Source organism: Ahaetulla prasina, chromosome 2 (assembly GCF_028640845.1).
Source record: "Ahaetulla prasina isolate Xishuangbanna chromosome 2, ASM2864084v1, whole genome shotgun sequence".
NCBI classification, from domain to species: domain Eukaryota; kingdom Metazoa; phylum Chordata; class Lepidosauria; order Squamata; family Colubridae; genus Ahaetulla; species Ahaetulla prasina.
In genome coordinates, this window is record NC_080540.1 from 221404878 (window position 1) to 221428353 (window position 23476).

Sequence of the window (23476 nt, forward strand, 5' to 3'; positions counted from 1 at the left end):
AAACAATTACTGTACACAAGACTACAATCAGCTGCTATCCTAAGAATAGGCAAGCTAAATTGACTTTGTTGATGGATGAGTAAAATGATATAACTCCTTCTCATCTCTTGGACTTGCCATTTGAAACACTTAATAGGGATTGGTGCCAAGGGATTAAACAGCTAATCTATTCCAAATGCAGACATATTTCGAATGTATGTACTCTATTTGCATTCAGCTAAACATTAACTTTCAAAAATTCCTTAGGCATATATTTACATTTCTCATCTCAAGAGAACGACAATATTATTTAAATGTAAAGAAACAGATAAGTTGAGCAGTTAATATTTTTTAAATCCTAGTAACAATAACAATTTATTACATTTATATGCCACCCGACTCCCAGCAACTTTGGGTAGTTTACACATTAAAAGCAATAATGAGAAGCAAGAAACAAAAGGGTAAAAATGGCGGGAAAACAGAAAAACAAGCCAGGTTACTCTTAAGTGGAAAAATAAAATAAAAACATAATGCCAGAAATAAAAGTTCACAAAAACATTGGAAAGCAATCATTTAGATTTCTTATTGCGGTGACATAAATCTGTATCTACAAAATAAATGATCTGATATATAGAAATATGAAAGGTAAAGATTAAATAATATTTCTGACAAGCATCTTGTTTTTGGTAGTACCTCTGTATCTGTCTCATAAGCCTGTGTGAGCTTCTGAATTTCAGTTTTATATTCTGTACAACACGCTTTCTCTTTCTCCAAGCAATGCAATACATTTTGTAGTTCCATTTTTAATGTAGCTATTAAGGATTCTCTGTCTGCACACTTAGTTTGCAAATTATTTAACTCCTTCTTGGTATCAGTGAGACTGTCATGTTTTACCTAAAAATAGTATATAAAAAAGGAAAGATAAAGGCTTCATGCAATAAAGCACAACCTTCTTTATCTGATAACTCTTTTTGGATATATATGTCTGAATGTCCCACAAACAAGACCGTTTTACTCCAATGGTTAAGTACAATAAGCAAACCACTGAATTTAAATTTAAATTAAACAAAGCCACTAGTGGGACTCCAGTGGAACTGTTTTAGGCTCGTTGCATTGGCATTTTTCATAACCATCATCACACATTAATAGTCTTAAACTCTTTATTCTGAAGGTATCCTTCTGCACCAACAAAATCCCTTTGATTAGAACTTTTTAAGGATATAACTACAATTGAGACAAAACTTATTAGAAGAATATACCATTTATTTAGCTTTAAGTTAACAGACATGTTAAAGACACAAATACCTGAAGTTCTTGAGTTTGAGATCTTAGCTGATGTTGGGAAGCCTCAAGTTCTTTTGCCATCTTCTCAGAAAGAACTGTCAGTTTCTCTAGCTGGCAACAAAAAAAATGTAGTCAACAATCCATTAGATTCAAGAGAAATGAAATTTCAGCTTAATTGCCTACAGACTAAAGCTAAAATTTCATGCCGATTTATTTTTCTGGGAGTAAAATGGCTGATATCACAGCAACAGGCAGCTTGACACTAAATTAAAGATGTTGCTGCTTTTCTGTTGGTGTCCCTGTCTGCTGTATATTAGTATCTATAGCTACCTTAGGTATATTTTCCAATCTGCAAGGACTGAATATTCCCCCAAATAGTGTATTAATTTAATGCAGCAGTTGCACACACATTTACTTGCAAGTCATTAAATTCAATAGGAGCCTATAGATCCGTGATGGCGAACCTACGGCACATGTGCCCAAAGTGGCATGCGAAGCCATGTCACCTGGCACGCGTGGCCTTGCCTGTCTGTCTTCCGGGTTTCTGTATGCGCACACAATAATCAGCTGTCCATGCATGTGGCAGTACCAAAAACCAACGAGCGCATGCGCGCCGGCCAGCTGATTGTTGGGTGCACATGCACGCCAGAACCTGGAAGTTTGACTTTTCTGGAGCGTGATCTCTTCGCATGCGTGGCAGTGCCGAAAACCCGCATGTGCGCCGGCCAACTGATTGTCGGGCACGCATGCGCGCGAGAACCCGGAAGTTCAGCTTTTCCGGAGTGCGACCCTGACGAGCGTGCACACGTGGCATTTCATGCAACTTTTTCAGCACTCGGTGCCGAAAAAGTTCACCATTACTGCTATAGATAAATGCATTTAGCCTCATAGTCTCAGCCTGAGTTTGGCTTGTGGTAAACCTGCTAAGTTGCTCCAACTGAACAAATTAGTAGAAAAAGGTTATCATGATTAGTGTTTTTAAAATGGCTGTGGAAAGTTTACAGGCACAATAAAGGTATACTTTTTTTTCCCTGTTATGGCTCTGGTTATCTCACTGCTTAATCGCTCAAAAAAAAAAGTTTCGCTATTAATTGCAGTGCAAAGAAAACAGAACACCAGCAGACAGGACTGCTATCAAGAAGGCAGAGAAAGGGCACAGAGCTACCCCATCTGCCTATCCGGAAGGTAGGCTGTGGTCTCTGGCTCCATATGACAACTTCAGGGTCAGGCCCATTGAGTCCTACTGGGAAGTCTTGTGGCAGGTCATCTGTTGGCCCTGGACTGCCTGCAATTTATTTTCCTGACAGTTCATTCTTCTTGCTGACAGAATAGTCTTTCCGCTTTTTCTTTTTTTATCAGTCACCCCTTTGGTCTCTTCCCACTGCTGTCTCTGGCATCAATTCACAACAAAACATGTTCCTCAGCCAAAGCCTGCTGAGTTGGCTTTTTAGTTGTGTTGAAGATCAGGTGATGTTCATCCTCCCAAATAACAATTCCCAGCTGAAATTAAGGGCCTCTCGCCTCCAAAGGCCACCAAGCATGTGAATTGTTAACAAAAGAAACTAAGTAAGGGTAGTAGTATACCAAGACGTGTAACTGCTTCCCTTGGGACTTATTTGGTGGCTCTCAGAGAGCAGGAAAGACTTGACTGCAAAAGATTTAAAACTCAGCTCTTGTTTTCAATGTTGTAGTGCATCAAACAATTCTAAAGTAAGAATTTTGTATTTTTGTATATTTAAGTCAAAATTGTAACAGTTTGCTAAAAATCTAACCTTTTTCATGTACCCAAGTGGCATAAAACTGGTATGTTTTATAGCTCTATCAATAACCTCATTAAAGCGAACTGAACACTCTGAGAAGGTAATGAGAGATATGGTGCTATGAGAAGTCTTATGAAGTTCAGTTAGGTTTACTCTTGAGTAGTGAATACAACATTACAATCCAACCGGAAATAATTAAAAAATACCTGCTTACGTACACTGTGGGGGCGCAAGGATCTATTTTACTAATTTTAAACACTAAAAACAAAGCTAAAACCAGGTTTAGCTATTTCTCCTTTGAGGACATTAACAAAAAATGCTCCAGAAACATCTTTCTTAAAATGCACACATTTTACATTAAGACAACAAGAAATCAAATTCTAACACTTACCCCTCCAATGCTAAAGTCTTTACATGTATTTCCACCTGCTATCCATTTGTACTGGATGTAAACACTTGTAGTAAACTATAGGAACATAGTTTTATATATTGCACTGTATTAAATGGGTAATAAAAATCAGTCACGCACAGAGCGTAACTTAAAATAATTGGGCATTACAACATTTCAACACACACAAAAATTAATCACATAAATAGATACACGGAGCTAAACATGTTCTTAAGTTAAAGTGAATCATGGCCACGGGGCAAGCTTAAAGGAAGAGCTGTGACAAAAAATTATTTCTTCTTCTTCTCTGCAAAGCTGTCAACTCAACATTCCCAGTGTTTTGACCTCTGTAACAAGCAAGGAATCTCTAGCATTGTGGGCTGAAGGCTATATACGTGGAGCTGAGCAGTGCAACTGTTACCTCATTAGATGCCTCTTCCTGCTTGTTCTGGTAATCTGTCAAGGTACACCTCAAAGTCTCAAGGACAAGAGTGAAGCTTGGAGGTTTATCTTTGTCCTTGTGAATGCCTGAAGAAAAATGCAGAATCAAAACAAAGCCCTTAGAGCTGAACAGAGAGACAGTAAAACTTCTCCAAGAGCAACAGAGATATTTAAATCAGTTGGGCTCCAGTGACAATACAGAATGTTGAACAACCCCTGTGTTTTCTCCAAGGCACACTGGTGGATCTGTTCTTTCATATCAAATAAAGCTGAAGAAGAATTTTTGCGCTATGGCTACAGTTCACCACATGAAAAAATATGAACTCTGGCTTGTTTTCCTACACATCTTGAGGCCTACCTCCAATCTTATTTAAAGGTATCTAATGATTGCAAGCCTGCGTGTCGTTCAAAAAAGATCATCCTCCAAACGAAACAAACATTTGCTTTCAAGCGCAGAGCATTCGTGCCTTCAGTGATTCATGTTCTGCCATGCATTTTGGAAAGAAACTTTCTTTCTATGCCAAAGGACCGCAGGGCTTCCTATTTTGCCTGGGTGCAAGTTAAAGCACTTGAAACCTCAAAATATTATTTCTTCTCATACCCTGTACAAGGGGGAAAAAATGAAAAATAAAACCCAACTGATTATCTAACCTAATTTAGCTGATGGCCACATTTGTCAACAGTGACATCTCCTAATTCCTCTTTTTCCCAAAAACGGTCTTTTCACTGCTCATTCATTAAGTAGTCATGACAGACCTTAATCAAGAGTTTAAATCATGGTTCATCAGCCATCGGCCAAGGGGCCGTGGTAGCTCAGGCTGTAAGAAGCCTGTTATTAAAACACAGCAGCCTGCAATTACTGCAGGTTCAAGCCCGGCCCAAGGTTGACTCAGCCTTCCATCCTTCATAAGGTAGGTAAAATGAGGACCCAGATTGTTGGGGGGGCAATAAGTTGACTTTGTAAATATACAAATAGAATGAAACTATTGCCTTATACACTGTAAGCCACCCTGAGTCTTCGGAGAAGGGCGGGATATAAATGTAAATAAATTAAAAAAAAGATGTCAGCTGTAACCAAATGTAAAATTAATAGCTCAAACGATGGCCACTTCATTAGAAGCACAATGTATGAGAGTTCAGACTACCATAACTGACTTCTTATTGATATCATCATCATCTTCTTCTTCTTCTACTTCTTCTTCTCCATCATCATCATCATCATCATTTGTTTTGCATGTGTACCGAGTTTCTGAACCGGGGACAAATTCCTTATGTGTCTAATCATACTTGGCCAAATAAAGCTATTGTCAACCCTGAAGCTGACCTGACAGAAGCCATTTTGAGGCTTTAGTGTTGCCACACTGGAGCTGAGGGATAGGGAGAGGGGAATAGAGATTGCTGGCATTTTGTAGCCAAAATAAAATACTTTCCCCTGGGAACCAAGGACGTTCTCACACCTGGCCGTAGGAAGGAGGAGTGATGTCACCGGGCCACCAGATGGCACCTTAATTGAACCATGTGACTGACTGTTTGGGGAAGGGGGAAAACTTTGATTTTTAATTAGGTGAAAACCACGGGAACCTTCAGAGTCGGTTTTCACCAGAACAATGCCAATATGATACAGCCAATAAAACTATTCTTTGAGGAATCTACCTGCCTCCGAGTTTTGTTTGCCATGAGTGTATTACTTGGAACCCTGACAGCTATTCTATTCTATTCTATTCTATTCTATTCTGTTCTGTTCTGTTCTGTTCTGTTTTACTCTACTCTACTCTACTCTACTCTACTCTACTCTACTCTACTCTACTCTACTCTACTCTACTCTTCCTGAGAACTGACACTCAAAATGAACTTATACATAGCACACACAAGTATAGGATGAATGGATGCTATTCTTTTTAAAAATAATTTTCTAAAATTACTGGAAGCAGCATGATCTGGATGTGCAGCATGAACTGCATATACTTTTAGCCACTGTGTTTTAAATACAGTTTTCAAAAGGCATAAGTGCAAATGATTGTTAAATACAGCAAAGTCTTATGCTACATGATGGCTAAACAGATGTTTCCAAAATCTTCAATTGTATAACAATATTCCAAAACTGAGCACTGTTAGCTTCTATAAAAATGTATGTTTATAAAATGTATCTAAAAGAATATGCAAATAACTTTCTGAAGATGATTGGAGTTCATTGAGATTTTTTAAGATATTAAAGGTATAGCCTTTATTAAGCGAGTTGTTCCATACATATTGGTTTTGGAGGGCATTGTTGTGCATCTCACATTTCAAAATCATTGTCATATAAAAAAGCAAGCTATAAAAAAAATCTTGAGAAATAAATAAATAAATATAAAACCAGCACAATTCTTTATTCTAAAGACTAAAGATATAGCACTACAAGCCAAGGATACAAGCCAAGGATACATCACTTTATTCACATTTCTTTTCTTTAAAAATAAAACTCTTTAAATTGGCTAATTTTATTTTGAAGAAAAAGCAACTCCAAGGAGCTTCAATCCAAAATGTGCTCTGTATCACCACTGACCCTCTTCTGTTTCTCATCCATTCATTGTTGTTATTGCAACCAAAATTTCTACTTGCCATAGCCACAATTATTTTTGATAAAAACCATGAAAGTCAGATGCTTTCACAACTTGTGGCAAAAAATATTCTAATGTGTTTTCCCCTGGATGTCTCCAGTCTCTTTGCCGTGAAAGTTGAAATACAAAAAGGAAAGTGAAATAAAGCTACCGAAATGGAAGTATTTAACTCAAGAATGTTTTGATATTATTTATTTGATTTCTATTTTGTACTAAACATGGCCATCACTGAAACTGACCAGATCATGAAGAAAAACAGCTGGCACAGATATCTGTACAAACAACTTACAGTCATCGCTGTAGTTAAGGATCGAGAAGCACTGCAAATCTGCACCTTTAAGAAAGTCCAAAACAACTCAAAACCAGATGAATTTCAGTTTTATACTCATCATTAGATTGATTAGATGTAATTTCAGCTTATTCTCTTTTATCTAACCCATTATGAAACTTAAGCAATTTTCAATAGTTCTCCAAAATTCCAGATATTTTTCGAGAGTGGTTTCATGAAGGTGTTGAACAACACTGGGCAACAAGGTAGAACCCTGAAGGAGGCCATTAGCTAAAGGTCTTGATACAGAACAATCGACCCCCAATTCCAGTTTCTTAACCCAGCCCAATGAAAGCAACAGAACCAGGATAAAACTGTGCTTCCAAGAGCACGATCAGTCTAAAATGAACCATGGAATGATGATCTGTCAATGACAATAGAGCAATACAGAATTCCTCTACAGGAATACTTTCAAACAAATTTATGGGCTGCAGTCTCTCATGCACATATATACTTTCCCAAAATTTATAGACAGGAGTGCAGTGCGAGTATGTGCATGGATTACCCTGTTTCCCCTAAAATAAGACATCCCTTGATTTCCCAATCAGGCTTTTGAGCACATGTGCTAAAATAAGCCCCCCCCCTCCCCGAAAATAAACCCTCTCCGAAAATATTTAAACACATGTGCAACCGGTCCCGCCATTTCCTCTGGTTAGGGTTAGGGAAACAGAGCTGGAAATCAGGTAAGATAGTAAGAGAAGTCTTGTCTTGCTCCATGCACCCCAAAATAATAAGACATCTCCAAAAATAAGGCCAAGCACTTATTTCAGGGTTCAAAAAAATATAAGACAGGGTCTTATTTTCAGGGAAACACAGTATAATTTGGATTGATGTTGGTGTGGGAAAGCCATCTGTACACATTGCCAGCAAATCAGTAGCAGAGCCACAATTGGTCTTTTGATTAACCTCTGCCTCAAGAAAAGGTAATGTACTAAGAAACGTTAAATAAATATATCAAGCAGAGGTATTTTATGAGAAAGATATTAGATAGAGGGGATAACCTGAAGTAAGTCACTTGATATTAAAATGTAATAATATTTTATCTGGGATGAGAGGCTTCCTGGGCTCCTCAGAGGGAATAATAAACTTAATAGGTAAGATGTTAAAAGAAAAAACATATTGGATGTTAAAAAGGAAGTGCATGTCCTATATATCTGTTAAGAAGCAGTCTGGTAGCACCTCATCCACCTAACCAATTTTATTAAAAGGCATAAGCCTTCATGAGCTGCAGCTCACTTCATCAGAAGCACAGAGCAGGTAAAACTGATGGCTATCAGCTCACTTCTCACACGGCATGTTTCTTTCTATTTGTTCAAATATTTTAAAATTCTCAACTCATAAGCAAAGGCAGCTTAAGTATGAATTCTATTCCAGTCCTGTGGTCCTTATGTTCTGGTAAGGCAGTTTTCCTTTACTCTATTCTAGGGTCTCCTTAGAAAACAAATCCACAGATCTGTCCATAGGCATAGCCTTGCATTTCCACCTCTTCCCAGTGTTATGCTACTAAAGGTTTTACGCCTAAAGCAGGGGTGGGCAGCTATGGCCTCTTTATGACATGTGGACTTCATGGCTGGCTGAGGAATTCTGCGAATTGAAGTGCACAGGTCATAAAGTTGACCATAGTTGCCCACGTCTGTCCTAAAGCAAAACTAAAGCAAACCACAGTAGCCATACTAGTTGTGTTTGATATTACCCTTAGAAAACTGTGTGTCCAAATGCTCAGCAGTCCCACAAGCATGCTATTTATTTAATGTATGGTTTACTTTGCATCAGAGGTGGGGAAAGATGGCCACTTTATGACTTGTGGACTTCAACTCTGGCTCAGGAATTCTGGGAGTTGAAGTCCACAAGTCATAAAGGGGCCGTCGTCCCCCACCCCTGCTTTACAAAAAAATTGGGTCACCCTTCTTTATTATATTGGCCGTAACCATTCATTTGATCTGTTTTTTTCAATGTGCTGAAAAACAAGACATGACCCCTTTGTTTGTTTTGTTTGTTTTATTTTATCTGCATTTATATCCCGCCCTTCTCCGAAGACTCAGGGCAGCTTACACTATGTTAGCAATAGTCTTCATCCATTTGTATATTATATACAAAGTCAACTTATTGCCCCCAACAATCTGTGTCCTCATTTTACCTACCTTATAAAGGATGGAAGGCTGAGTCAACCTTGGGCCTGGTGGGACTTGAACCTGCAGTAATTGCAAGCAGCTGCTGTTAATAACAGACTGTCTTAGCAGTCTGAGCCACACAGACCCCTTAAGACTTAAGGAAACAACCAAATATCAGTCTATTCTTCAGTTCAGCCTCAAGACATGATCCATCTACTGTATGAGTCTGCTTGATGTAGTGGCACATTACAAAAATGTCAAGTCTATCGAAAGGAGACAGGAAAGCAATCATCCTCAAAAATAAGGTAATGGCATATTTCCCACTACCACCATTTCCCCCAAGGCAACAAAGGCAACTTTTTTTTTCCTTGAACAGCTGCTGTGGCCTAGAAGTGGAGCTCTTGCCTCACACTCAGGAGGTTGTGAGTTCGATCCTAGGTAGAGGCAGATGCAGATGTAGGGTCCCCTGCTTGGGCAGGGGGTTGGACTAGATGACCTGCAAAGGTCCCTTCCAGCTCTGTTAATCTGTTAAACTCTAACATTAAAACTAAAAATAATACCTATATACAAAAGCATATGTTTCATGCGAAGGATTTTTTTTCAACTTGCTTTGCTTTGGCTCTTTCTTTCCAGGGCAGCTCAATTTCCTTTGCCAAAACCTCTGCACTAACCAAGTTGTTCCCAAAATGCTCAGTTCAGAAACTTATTCAATGCTTCTGAAAAGGAGGAAGTGCACTCCTAGCCAATTTCAATAATCTCAGTTCCCTGGTTTCTCTAAGCTTTGTCCTGTGTGTCTCCCTATCTCCCCAGATGCAGAACGGATTTTGGTTCCAAACCTTTGGCTGGATTGGATGAGGGCCATGAAAAATTCATGGTAATTACATCAATACTCATTTGCAGTGAGAGCTGAAATGCAAGAGGGAACGGAGAGTAAATCCCTGCTGCGTGAAAGAAGAAAACAAATCTCAACTATGTAGTGGGAAAGTCCCTGCTTCCAAATGGTGATTAATACAAACTGGAGCTGTATCACCGTGGAACCGAAGGCCAGAAGTCTTCCAGTGCCACTTCTGTCATTGTAAAAAGATGTATTGTCAGGATCCTTTCTGTCTAGAATTACTTCCCCTCTGACTTAATGTGGGTGGCCCACTGGCAGCCTAGTCTTGAAAAATAATACAAGTGATAGGACAGATTTATGCAGAAAGAGTGGAAGAGGGGGAGAATTCAGTAAAATATGGCTGTTTTTTTCACTTTTGAGAAAAAAGAGAAAAGGGTTGGGCTATGCTTAAGACTACTTGATACCGTTTTTAGGAGATCATTTTAATGCATATTGTCCGCTTTTCGCAAAATGCAAGTGTTTGCCCAAAGTAAAATAGAGTTAAACTCTCCTTTGTGAGTTTGGTTACCCTTCTGGCTACCAGAAGCAGACCAACTGGAAAGGAAAGCAAATGTGTGTAAAGATGGAATTACAGTGGCTCAACAACAAATCTCAAAAGAATGAGGGAAAAAGACCTTTCATCTCTGAAATTTCTTTCACCACCTTCCTTCATTTGAAATTAACCTTACTGACGATATGGGGCAGACAAGTGGGGGGAGGGAGCCACTGCTGCACTTGGGTTGGGGTGGAATTTGCCTTGGCATCACAACTCTGTTAGGAGTCATGTGATAAACTGTGTCCTACACGACTTTTTCTGAACACACAACCTTTAAGTAGCTGAAGGTTGCCTGTGAATTTGGCTCAGTTCAATCAAAAACATCTGTTCCCCTGGTAAGTCCGCTGTCAGGATGTTTTTCTCATTTGGCTTTCTCCGCAACCTTTCCCAGCCAATCGCAAACAATCCAACACTTGTAAATCAAGTTTGGGCTGACAACAGCAGGTCTGCATTCAGTCACCCCATCTCAGCCAGTGAGGCCACTCAACTGCTGTGAGAGCTGCTCTTAGTATGTCATCGAATCAAAGCATGTTGAGAAGAGGGGAATGTAAGAGGCATCTGCAGAATTCCCCTATTTAGTGATGTTGGAACATTGACAAATGCATCTGTCATTTCATAGCTTCAACTAACCTGCTGTCCACTGGTTTGACATAGTAAAGCTGTCCAGAAGTGACTCCAGCTCTCTCACATTGTTTTCACATGTCTCTGCTAGGAAGGCCTGCCGTTTCCTGGTCTTCATTTGGCACAAGTGAAAAGAAAGAAAAAAAGGGAAAAAGAGATATTAAAAGCATAGCAGAGTCATTCATAACCACCAAAACTGTTGCAGGACACACCATGGACTAATATTTAAGTGAAACAAAAACAAATTGAAGGAATTTCCCCTTACCAAAGTAAAAAAATTAAAGAAAAAAGTGGAAAATATTTCAAGGAAGTAATGCTGTGATGATTGCTTTTCTGAGTTAATTTCCAGGTAAAAGGTGGATTTTGCATCATTTTAATGTTCTGCTGCTAGAGCAAAGCCCAAGTAAACCATCAGGAACTAATTAAAATGTTACCCAGGAACCATTCATATTTTTCTCTATTGTAAAATACATCCTGGCTAGAAAATATGGCAATCCCAAAATTTGGCATGGCACCAAGTTGCCCCTGAAGAAGTATGATAAATTGGTCCTCTGCTGAGATGTCTGGTAGATGTATTTAGTTTTGGTCTTTCAAAGTAGCGTCTTTTGTGTAATCTCATCGATAGGAAGCTACAACTGGTAAAAACTAGACTCTGTATTTATAACTAGAAAAATACCTTCCTGATGTAGTGTCTAAATCAGTATATCTTAACCTTGAGAACTTTTAAGATGCATGTACTTCAACTCCCAGCATAGCTGGCTGGAGAATTCTGGGAGTTGAAGGCCAAACATCTTAAAGGTTCTTAAGGTTGAGAAGCACTAATCTAGATGTGGAACAGGGCAACTCGCCACAGCCAAGTCGTTGTGGCCATCTTGCCATAGCCATCTTGCCACAGCCAACTGTGGGACAACTCTCTGCAGGACAATCCCATGTGGGATAACTCAATGCAATAAATGTTATCTGCCATTGTTCCTTCAACATTATTTCTATTGACAAAAATGGATAATGTCAAAGAACTGCCTGTTCCAATCCTCAGAGCTGATCGTTGTCAATGGCACTGAAAGCCACCAAAAGATCAAGTACAATCAGGGTGGACACACTACCCCTCCCTCCAGAGACCATCAAAAAGTGCAACCAACGCCATTTTTGTCCTGGGTCCAGGCCTAAATCCTGACTGAAAATATTTTAGTCATGTTTTATTCAGGGTCCACTGAACCTGCTGTGTGATCACCTTCTCAACAACTTTCCCTTAAAAAGGGACGTTGGGCATTCAAACAAAATTGTCAAATATGGTGGGTTATATTAATGGCTTCTTATGGAGACAGTAAACCCTCCTTAAGAGGCAGAGGAACAATTCCTTCTCTCAAGGATGAATTAAAGGTAAAGGTAAAGGTTCCCCTCGCACATACGTGCTAGTCGTTGCCGACTTTAGGGGGCAACGTTTCAAAGCCGAAGAGCCAGCGCTGTCCGAAGACGTCTCCGTGGTCATGTGGCCGGCATGACTCAATGCCAAAGGCACACGGAACGCTGTTACCTTCCCACCAAAGGTGATCCCTATTTTTTCTACTTGCATTTTTACGTGCTTTCGAAACTGGTAGGTTGGCAGAAGCTGGGACAAGTAACGGGAGCTAACCCCGTTACACGGCAGCACTAGGGATTCAAACTGCTGAACTGCCGACCATTCAATCGACAAGCTCATCGTCTTAGCCATTGAGCCACCGTGTCCTTTATTTCTTGTTAGACCTCCCCTTTTTGTCATGTACTTTCCTCTCCCTTGATTACATTTTAATTATTTTTATTCTTTGACTGGAAATAATTAAAAATAATAATAAATAAAAATATTAACAAGCAATTTGTTTCCGGGGGCGGGGGGGAATAAAATAGAACCCTTATCAACTTTTCTCCTAAAGTGAACAGGAAAAATATGCAATTTCAATTTGTGTCAACTTTCTAAAAGCTCTGTACAGGTGAACTCCTCCTCTTTTTTTTCCTCTACTCTAGTGACCTGCAATCCAACTTTGGGTAACAGCCATCTTAGCTTTTGAATTATCAGCACTTCCAAAACAAAAAGTCTGAAGATTTAAGGATTCAGGATTTTTATGGTGAGAAACATCTTTTTCCTGTTAACTGAGCTCTGTTAAGAGCCAACAGTGGATCATGACTGACTGGAATGTATGCGGATCTCTTCTGTGTTCTCCACCATTCTCCTTAAATATTTTATAAATTTGCTCTACCATTTCAATTTTAATTATATGTTCTGTATATCTACTAATATATTATTCATATACATTTCAGCGTTTGATCCCCAGTAGCATTTACATGGTCTTCCCTGTGTGATGGTTAGTACTATACATCACAAAGAATTTCCAGCGCCGATGGAATTCTCATGCCGAGATTTTTTTCTTTCTTAAAACATCAGTATTCCAAAAAGAAGTATAAAGATGCATGCAATTTTTACAGGGTCTAAATAGGCTAGAATGCTGAGCTACACACAATTCTGTCAACCCTACTTTGCTGTCCCCACAAAAAAAGCATATTGCCCACAGAACAACATAAAAAGCAATGTCACACCAATAAAGTAAATATTTTTATGCATGTATATGCATTTGAAGCAGAAGATACTCAAACTGTGCACCAGCAGAATCTCTTCCAGCACAAAAGATTTAGGCAAGCTGTTCAAAGGCACAGAGCAGTTTATCTTGTGATGCAGATGTTTTATTTTTAATCTGCCATATATTAGTGTATTTAGGTTGGTGCAACTTTTCTGAATTGACATGTTGCGTTTATGTTTGCCTTTTGTTAAGTTTGGCCATTTGATTTTTCCAAATTCTCTCTCTCCCCTACCCCTCCAGGATATACGTACACATTCAGATTTCCCAGCAATCGTGTCACATTCTAGTTTCAGACAATTGGGGATGCAAGAATCTTAGCAGTTAAGAAGCTCAGCTTGTCAGCTGGAAGGCTGGGTTCGAGACCCAAGCACCGCACGATGGGGCGAGCTCCTGCCCTTGCCTCAGCTCCTGGCCACCTAGCTGTTCAAAAGCAAGCAAATGTGAGTAGATAAATAGGTACCACTTCAGTGGGAAGGTAAGAGCACTCCATGTTTCACCACATGCTCTGTACTGTGGCATGATATCATGCTGGCCACATGACCATGGTCATGTCTTCGGACAACACTCTTTCAGGTAAGAAACTGAGATGTTTCTTCTGATCCCCCCTAGAGTCAGATACTACTGGATACGGGAAACCTTTACCTTTATCCAGCCAACCACTTACATTCTTTACTCCCTCAAGCCACCCTAGTTCCACAAGGCTCCCCAAATCTCCTTTCTCTTTGAAAGCACCTTAAAATAACATATGCATAAAAGCAGACTAAGAAAAGTTGTTCTTCATATCTGAGCTTCCCAACAAGGTGAATGAGAAACTCAGAATGAACTGCTTACGATTGGATTTCCCTGGCAGCGTTCTGCTACTTGTCCAACACATATTGATCCTTTGGAAAAAGGTATATAAGCAAGAGATTCCTGACAGCAAGGTGCAAGAGGAACACACAGATGCTAGCGCCTGAGTTTGGTGTAATTTGCAGCTAATTGAGCTTTCTTTTTCTCTACTGTTACTTAATCAAAGAGCTGCTCTGTTGCAGCCTGTCAAGCTTGGGAACTCAATTTATATGTAAATGTGTTTCCAACTACCAAGAGGCCACCCAACCAAACTGTATACCCTGAAATGGGCCAAATACAGCTAAATGCAGCTGCAGAACCATCAGTTCCTCCAGAACCACCAATTCCTCAAAGCCTTGGAAGTATTCACTACATTTAGTTACATGGCAAAACATTAGATTGATTTTCAACCTGCCTAACATGCCACTCCATATTCAAATCATTCCCTTTGTACTCAAAATGTATTTCCAGTACTTTGAATCATCTTAGTAAAATCAAGTTTTTAAAGTGAATTTGAAATGCCCAAAACTGCAAAATGACCACCAAGATCTGAAAGAGTCAAAGTGGGATATAGATGCATTCTATCAATAAATTACATGTAATTAAAATATTTGGTCACAATTTGGTCCTGATGCAAAAACATTACAGTGTAAAGCCCTTAAATTATTATCAGTATTGGACACTTGTTTTGGAGCATTCTAACAATACATTTTAATAAACAAGAAACAATGGTTTATTAATTTAATTTAAATTGTTAACTTTAATTTAATTTAATAAACAATAAAACCAGGGGTGAAATCTAAATTGTTGGGAGAATTTCTTGGGAGAGGTGTTGATTTCATGAATTGGGATGTGGATCGAGTTTATAGAGTTAATTAGCAATATGCACGCATGCAGTTCCCAGAGAGGTTCATGTCAAATTTGTGAGAAGAGAGACGAGAGATGAAATTCTTAGAAAACATAGGAGTGGGGCACTGATTTACAGGGGCAGGGAGATAGCCATTCTGAGGCAGATTCCCAGACAGGTACGTGAAAAAAGAAAGAAATATTATTTTTGTCAAGCAAATTGTACCAGAAGGAGTGGGCTTCAGATGGCTGATGCCAGAGGGATTGATGATTTTCCGGGAGGGCATTACGAAAAAATCAGTACAATTGTGGAGGCTACGGCCTATGTGGAGGAACACAAAGCCTTCCTGGAATCAGATGATCCAGGAATTGAAGAAGGGGAGGTTATAGATCATGGGGCTGAAGCGGCTGCCGCTGTTGCGGCCCTGGAGTTGGGTCAGGCTGAACCCAGAGTTCTGAGATCCAAAACTAGGAAGTGATAAAGATATTTGGGATTGTGTTGGTTTTCCTTATTCTCTTTTGTACGATATTCTGATTATTCTTGACTCTTCTTTATTACGTATTTAAAATTTGCAAACTTAGCTACTTCGTGTCACCTGCTTGCCTTATGGCTGTTGTATGTGTTAAAAAATTTGAGTAAAATTCTTATTTTAGATAAGAAAAATGAAAATTTACCATACCTGATATGTATTTGTATAAACCTTTTTTGACTAATAAAAACTTTTTGAATTAAAAAAAAAAAAAAAAAAAAACTGCTTTTAAAAGAAAAAAAAACAACCTCTGCTGATGGTGTGGCTCAGCAGAGGCAGGGGGTGGGGCCAGGGATTTTTGCTATCAGTTCTCCAAACCACCCGCCGCCATCGCTACTGGATCAGGCCAGCCAGTCCGAACCAGGAGCATTTCACCCGTGAATAAAACATTTTTGTTAATGCAAGCATTATTTGCCAGGAGTCTGGAATAAAGAAGTCAAATATCTCCTATTTAAAAAATCAGTGGCTTTAAAGAATATTAGGTATTCTTATTATCCTGTTACAGTTAACTCAACAACAATAACAAAGGTCATATTTACTGGACATTCCATAGAATCATAGAATGTCATTAACCCAACTCAAGGGTTACCCACTATTGCTCCATTTTGCTTAATAACAATATATTTGTTTGCATGATCTTACAAAGATGAATATAGTTACAAATTGGAATTGTTCACTATATCACATAATCTATATTTATCAAGTATGGGAAAAGCAGCCTTAAATATTTCTTTTCAAAGTTCAAAGACAATGGGATTTTACATTTACCATCTTGGAAAACTGAGGTGTTCACTTTTTGGTTAACAATTTGTCTCTTTACCAAAGCAATAAAAAGGCTAATCAATATTATTCCATGTGCCTAGGTTTACAGATGCATTTAAAGATTGACCAGAATGATTTCATATACTGTATGCTGTTTTTTCTTTTACTTGCTTTCATGGTTTTTGTCCTTTTTATTTTATTTTTTTTATTTTTTGGAAATTTTGTGTTTTGTCATCAAGGAATGTAGATTGAGAAAAGCTACACAATTGTGTTTATAAATATGAAACTATATTTGCTATCAAGAGTCAAAAGCTAACTTTGCAGATTTAAGCAAACCATCCACTTAGGGCCTAAATTATATCACTGGTTGGTTATGAGGATAAATTATATGTTTAGAAAATTCTTTTCAGTCTTTCTTCCAATGAGTTCAGATGTGAACTCATTTCAACCTATGATTTATTGCATGTTCAAATTAAGCTGTACCTGAAACAGACAGAACCTCCTTGAGCGACATCTGGAAAACTAACAAGTCATCTAAACTACAATATACTGTAGCAAGCCTGTGATCTTTGTGGGATGAATGAGCCAACATTTCAATGAGTGACCTCTGAATAACCCAAGATAATCATCAGCAAAAGTATGACCGGAATTTTCAACTACTAGAAAGTTGCATTTTGATGTTCAGATAGATGTTACTCCTATGAAATGACTCTGATTTCATGAAAGATTATTCTGAAGGACAGTGGGATAGAAAAAAGTAGCTAAAGTATGCAAAGAGGGCAGATGGCTAGGAAGAGGAAGTAAATTGGCTGAAGAAGCTTGGAAAGAAAGCTCCCCCCTGGAGCTTAGAATTTGCCCAGCTCTGAGCTGACTACACTCCCCCCAAAAATAACTGTGATAATACAATAAGAGATGGAAGATATATAGATAAAGAGGCAAGACATGGCTGTCTGTGTGGAAAGGGGGTCAAATCAATCAAGATGGCGGCTGTAACTATATAGCCAAATCTGCCCCTCTTTTATGTGCCACCAAAGCTGGGGCTCTCATCTTGCAGACACAGCTGCCACCTCGGTATTTATATATTATAATCTAGTCTAGTGTAGTCTAGGCCAGGGGTCACCAACTTTTCGAACCTCAGGGACCACTAAATTCATGAAATCTCATTTGTCATCTTCAGGCTTCAGCTTCGTGCTTCTGGGAGCAATGTGTGATTGCAGCTCACGTGGGAGAAATCGCAGCTTTACGTGGGAGAAAACCCGAATAACCAAAGACCTACATACAAACACCCGTGAAAATCTCAGAAAACATATATATATATACATATACATATACATATACATATATATATATATATACATATACATATACATATACATATATATATATATATTTGTTTTCTGAGGTTTTCACGGGTGTTTGTATATAGGTCTTTGGTTGTTCGGGTTTTCTCCCGTGTAAAATTGGAAGTGTCTTGGCGACGTTTTGACAAAGTCTCATTCGTCATCTTCAGGCTTCAGCTTCGTGCTTCTGGGAGCAAAACCCGAACAACCAAAGACGTATGTATGTATGTATATATATATACATACACACACACATACATATGTATATGTATATATACACACATACATACATACATACATACATACATATACATATATACATATATACATATATGTAGGTCTTTGGTTATTCAGGTTTTCTCCCGCGTAAAATTGGAAGTGTCTTGGCGATGTTTCAACGAAGTCTCATTCGTCATCTTCAGGCTTCAGCTTCGTGCTTCTGGGAGCAAGCTGAAGCCTGAAGATGACGAATGAGACTTCGTCGAAACGTCGCCAAGACACTTCCAATTTTACGCGGGAGAAAACCCGAATAACCAAAGACCTATATATATATACATACATACACACACACACACACACACACACACACACACACACACACACATATATATAAACAAATTCAAACTAATAGAATAGAATTTTTTATAGAATAGAATAGAATTTTATTGGCCAAGTGTGATTGGACACACAAGGAATTTGTCTTGGTGCATATGCTCTCAGTGTACATAAAAGAAAAGATACGTTCATCAAGGTACAACATTTACAACACAATTGATGATCAATATATCAATATAAATCATAAGGATTGCCAGCAACAAGTTATAGTCATACAGTCATAAGTGGAAAGAGATTGGTGATGGGAACTATGAAACGATTAATAGTAGTGCAGATTCAGTAAATAGTCTGACAGTGTTGAGGGAATTATTTGTTTAGCAGAGTGATGGCCTTCGGGAAAAACTGTTCTTGTGTCTAGTTGTTCTGGTGTGCAGTGCTCTATAGCGTCGTTTTGAGGGTAGGAGTTGAAACAGTTTATGTCCAGGATGCGAGGGATCTGCAAATATTTTCACGGCCCTCTTCTTGATTCGTGCAGTATACAGGTCCTCAATGGAAGGCAGGTTGTTAGCAATTATTTTTTCTGCAGTTCTAATTATCCTCTGAAGTCTGTGTTTTTCTTGTTGGGTTGCAGAACCGAACCAGACAGTTATAGAGGTGCAAATGACAGACTCAATAATTCCTCTGTAGAATTGGATCAGCATCTCCTTGGGCAGTTTGAGCTTACTGAGTTGGCGCAGAAAGAACATATAAAGCAAAGGGAAGAAAAGAAATCAAAGAAATCAAAGAAAAAGCTAAAAGTGCAACAGGGCCTCTGGTGGCTCAGACTGCTAAGACAGTCTGTTATTAACACAGCTGCTTGCAATTACTGCAGGTTCAAATCCCACCAGGCCCAAGGTTGACTCAGCCTTCCATCCTTTATAAGGTAGGTAAAATGAGGACCCAGATTGTTGGGGGCAATAAGTTGACTTTGTATATAATATACAAATGTATGAAGACTATTGCTTAACATAGTGTAAGCCGCCCTGAGTCTTTGGAGAAGGGCGGGATATAAATGCAAATAGAAAAAAGAAAGAAAGAAAGAAAAAGTACAAGAAAAATAGAAAAGAAAGGAAAAAAGATACAAGGAAATGGTTTCCAATCATTTTTACAGCAGTTGTTAAATACAATTATATGTTTACCTTTAAAATTACATCATGACTCCCTTCTTTTTATTATCTATCCTGTTTAATCAAAATTGTACCTTTGTGGTTTTTTGTGTGTATTACACACAAAGTCGAAAAAGGCTTTCTCTGTCTGCAATAAATACAGATATTGTTTTTCTCTGATCAAAAAAAGTCAATTTGGCCATCTCAGCAGGTTCCACCATCTTCATCAACCATTTCTCCATTTCGGATACTTTGTGCAAACGGTAATCTCACTGCACAAAAACAAAGTTCCATGACTTTCTTTCAACTATTTGTCCATCGATTCCCAAAGAAAAGCCTCTAGTCTTAATTGTATACTAATCTTTTGAATCAGTGCATGTATTTGATTGCAGAATTTTCTAGCTTCCTTTATACATACACCAAGCATAATAATAAAATGTCTCCCTTGTTGTTCACAGCCTTCTTGACACATGCATCCTGACGCAAGATAAAGGTAGTACAAAAATGAGTCTATTTCTCAGCAATTTTTGTTAACACATGAGACTTACTTTAAAGCAAGCTGTACAATCAGAGAGCATTCATATTCACATGAAACCTCTTTATGGACATTTTTCACTATTGATTTAGGCTAGATCAGTGAAGGCCAAGCTTTTAGGCTTGGCAAATTCAGAAAATGCCTAACTTCACTCAGCTGGCATGCCATCCTCCATAAAAAAGAGAGAGAGAGAGCAATTCACATCTTCTCCCCCCATCAAGGCCACCCAAAACAGAGGCACGTGATGGCAGCACCAAGGTTGGACCTGAAGGCCCAGATTCCAACTTCAGCACTAGTGCCACTGCTGCCACTCAAAAAGGCTACCTCGTGCCATTCCCCAAGGCTTGCAGGCCTTGGGGAATGGCATGTGTGCCCCCATGTCCCAATGCTCCCCAGGATCTGCCACGTGGCGTTATTCAGGTGATGTTTTCTTTCTATTTGCAGGCCCCTGTGGCTTACAAGAGGCTATTCTGGGTCATGAGAGGCTTTGATTTTTGAAGCAGCTTCAGAGAATGCTCTTCCTGGTCTGTGCAGCCTCCACACAAAAGCACATTTTGTTCTTGCACAAGTTCCAAAGCACAAGGCTGCGCAAGAGCACATCTTCTTGTGCGTACTCTTCAGCCTCCAAAAGCTGTATGAGAATAGGACATGCTTTCAAGAATAGTTGTTGGTGAACACTAATGTGTCACCTAAAACTCTGTGGCATTCCACCTTTGACACATGTGCCATAGGTTTCCCAACACTGAACTAGATCACAGTCTTTTGCTATGTCATTGGCACAAAGATGGCTTCACATAACGTCATGCCAATATAAAGACTCCTTCACATTAAGTTAAAAGTTCTGATAACTACAAGCCTGTGTAGTTTCCCTAGCAGTAATTCAGAAATAGTTTGCCACTGCCTTCTTGTGGATTCTTTTTTTTTTAATCTCCCAGTATTCCAAGAGCTCTGGGATTTCCTGCTGGTCTCCTGTCCAAACGCTAATCAGATACAGTTTTTCTATTTGTTTGAGATCAGTCAAGTTATGATAAGTGCCAGAATATCTGTGACCTCTATTGATAAAACTGTAAATGCATCCAAATTAGGGATATGTAATAACAAAGAATTATATGTAGTGTAGGCAATGTTTTTTTAGTGATGCCATTATCCCTCCAACTTTAATATATATATATATAAAAGTGTTGGGGACATGATATATATGTAAACTAGGCTACAGCTTCTGAGTTTAAGATTGCTCACGTCAAAGATCGATTTTGCAAAGATAAATGCCCCAGACTGAAGTAGAACTTCTCCCTAACAGAAACAAGACGGTACTCGTCAGTCTTAAAGACCAAGCAGGCTAACAACGGAACAATTAAACGGATGCAGAAACTGAGTAGATAGAAAGCTACACTAATCCCAACGCTTCCTGCTCTTTCTAACCTTCAGAGACTTCTCCATATGAAAACACAGCACTATGAGGGAAGCCATTTCAATAAAAGCACAGTCAGTGATCCTTATTTTACCGTAAAGTTTCCCTCGGTGATCTTCATTCTGTTGCAAAGTGACTTTCAAAGTCGGTAGCTCATTAAACGTCTTGCCTGCCACCCACTTAAAAAGTAATTTATTTCCCTATTGGAATCCTTGATTGTTATACGGTTCTTAAGCATCATGTCCTATACCAATAAGTAGAAAGACTGAAGACGACCGCATTTGGCAACAACAGCACTGATAACCTTCAGCATAACAAGCAGAAAGGAATCCTATAGCCTTCCCTGCAATGTGCTGGGGGAGACCCGAAATAGGCTGGCTGGAAAATTCTAGCCATGTGAACCCTAAAATACTACGGTAGGAGGGTCAACCCCAAGATGCGGCTGCTTATAAACACATTAGGGTAGTTATGTCCTCCCTTCCCAAAATATCCCACTTCCAAAAGGGCAGTGGGGGGAAAGCGGGAAAAGAGAAAATAAAAAGCAATTAGTTACACTGAAGATAATACAACTGCTAATCAGCCATCACTTCATTGTTAATATCAAATATGGGTGACTCCCACAGCCCTGGATTTAGAACAGATTTACAGTTTCAGTCAATATGAAGGTCTTCTCCAACTGCAGAACTATATTTGTTTATAGAGATAGTCCTCAACTTACAACCATTTGTTTAACGGCCGTTCAAAGTTACAACGGCATTAAAAACAGTGACTTATTAGGCATTAGATCAGATGGCTATGACAAAGGAACAATATATCTAATATTGCATATCTTGACCACAGCAAGAATTGTATATGCGCAGCAGTGGAAGAACGAAAACACCCCTTCAGAGGATGAGACAATAAGGAAGATATGAGACTATGCGGAAATGGACAGACTAATGCTAAAAATAAAAGATAAAGGAGATACAGAATACTATTCAACATGGAACAGATTCTATCAATGGTTAGAAACATGAGGTAGAAGTTGGAACGGGACAGAATCATGTTAGGTGGACATGGAAAGAGATATTATTTTTAATGTCGATATAGGAATGTAAGTATTAGAATGATAGATAAGTTGACATAGTAGAATATGATGGTCAGAAACTACTGTACAAACTAGCACTGTTTAAAATAGTATATAAGCTATTCTGTTTTTTTACTTTTGTTTTATGGTAAGTGGAATGCCAGGACAATTACACTGTATTCAATATATTCATATGTAAACAATATAAATATATCAGGGGGTAAAGAAAAAAGTGTCTTACAATTGGTCCTCGTGTTTACAACCATAAACTCCATAGTCACATGATCTCCACTTGTGATCTTCCCAGATGGCTTCCGACGAGCAAAGTCAATGGGGAAACCAGTTTTTGCTTAATAACCTCATGATTCCCTTAACAGCTACAATCACAAGATTGGGCATAACTCACTTAACAACCACTTTATGCATCAAGAGGAATTCTGGTCCCAGTTGTGATCATAAGTCTATAAGCAGTGGTGGTTTCACTCAGCTATTAGGGGCAAGACAGTCCCCCCATCTTGGGACAAGATTCCAGGAAATTGGGAAAGAAAAACAAAAGGCTACAATACTTTTTTCTCTGACTTTTGTTGTACTGTAGTTTTCTGTGTATCTTAGGAGTCCAACACACCTAAATTGTAGCCAGGGTAATATTGGGAGTTAATACCAACAACACTCAAAGGATCCCATATTAAGGGAGGCTGGTATATATAGTCCACCTTCATGTACAATTATCTAATCCAAGGTTTTCCCAACATTGGCAATTTTAAGACCTGTGAACTTCAACTCCCAGAATCCCTCACCCACCTATGCTGGCTGGGGAATTCTGGAAGTTGAAGATCCTGTGCACCTAAAGCTGCCAAGATTGGGAAATCCTAAACTATTCAAATATCTTATGGAAAGCTTTAAA

At 38.8% G+C, this 23476-nt stretch overlaps 1 protein-coding gene across 10 annotated transcripts in view; it reads right to left on the minus strand.

The window, feature by feature from the left end:
- CCDC171 (coiled-coil domain containing 171) overlaps positions 1-23476 on the minus strand; it is a 220734-nt gene that overhangs the window by 141258 nt on the left and 56000 nt on the right. For 7 of the 10 annotated variants that reach the window (XR_009153715.1, XM_058171431.1, XM_058171425.1 and 4 more), the window contains 5 exons: positions 10952-11054; positions 6742-6786; positions 3833-3939; positions 1285-1374; positions 673-873 (listed from right to left, as the gene is read on the minus strand). Coding sequence is in view for 9 of the 10 variants with exons in the window: in XM_058171431.1 (XP_058027414.1) it covers positions 673-873; positions 1285-1374; positions 3833-3939; positions 6742-6786; positions 10952-11054 (546 nt within the window). In the remaining variant the exon portion in view is untranslated. The remainder of the gene's footprint in view (positions 1-672; positions 874-1284; positions 1375-3832; positions 3940-6741; positions 6787-10951; positions 11055-23476) is intronic. The other 3 variants (XM_058171424.1, XM_058171426.1, XM_058171429.1) reach the window with 2 other exon arrangements.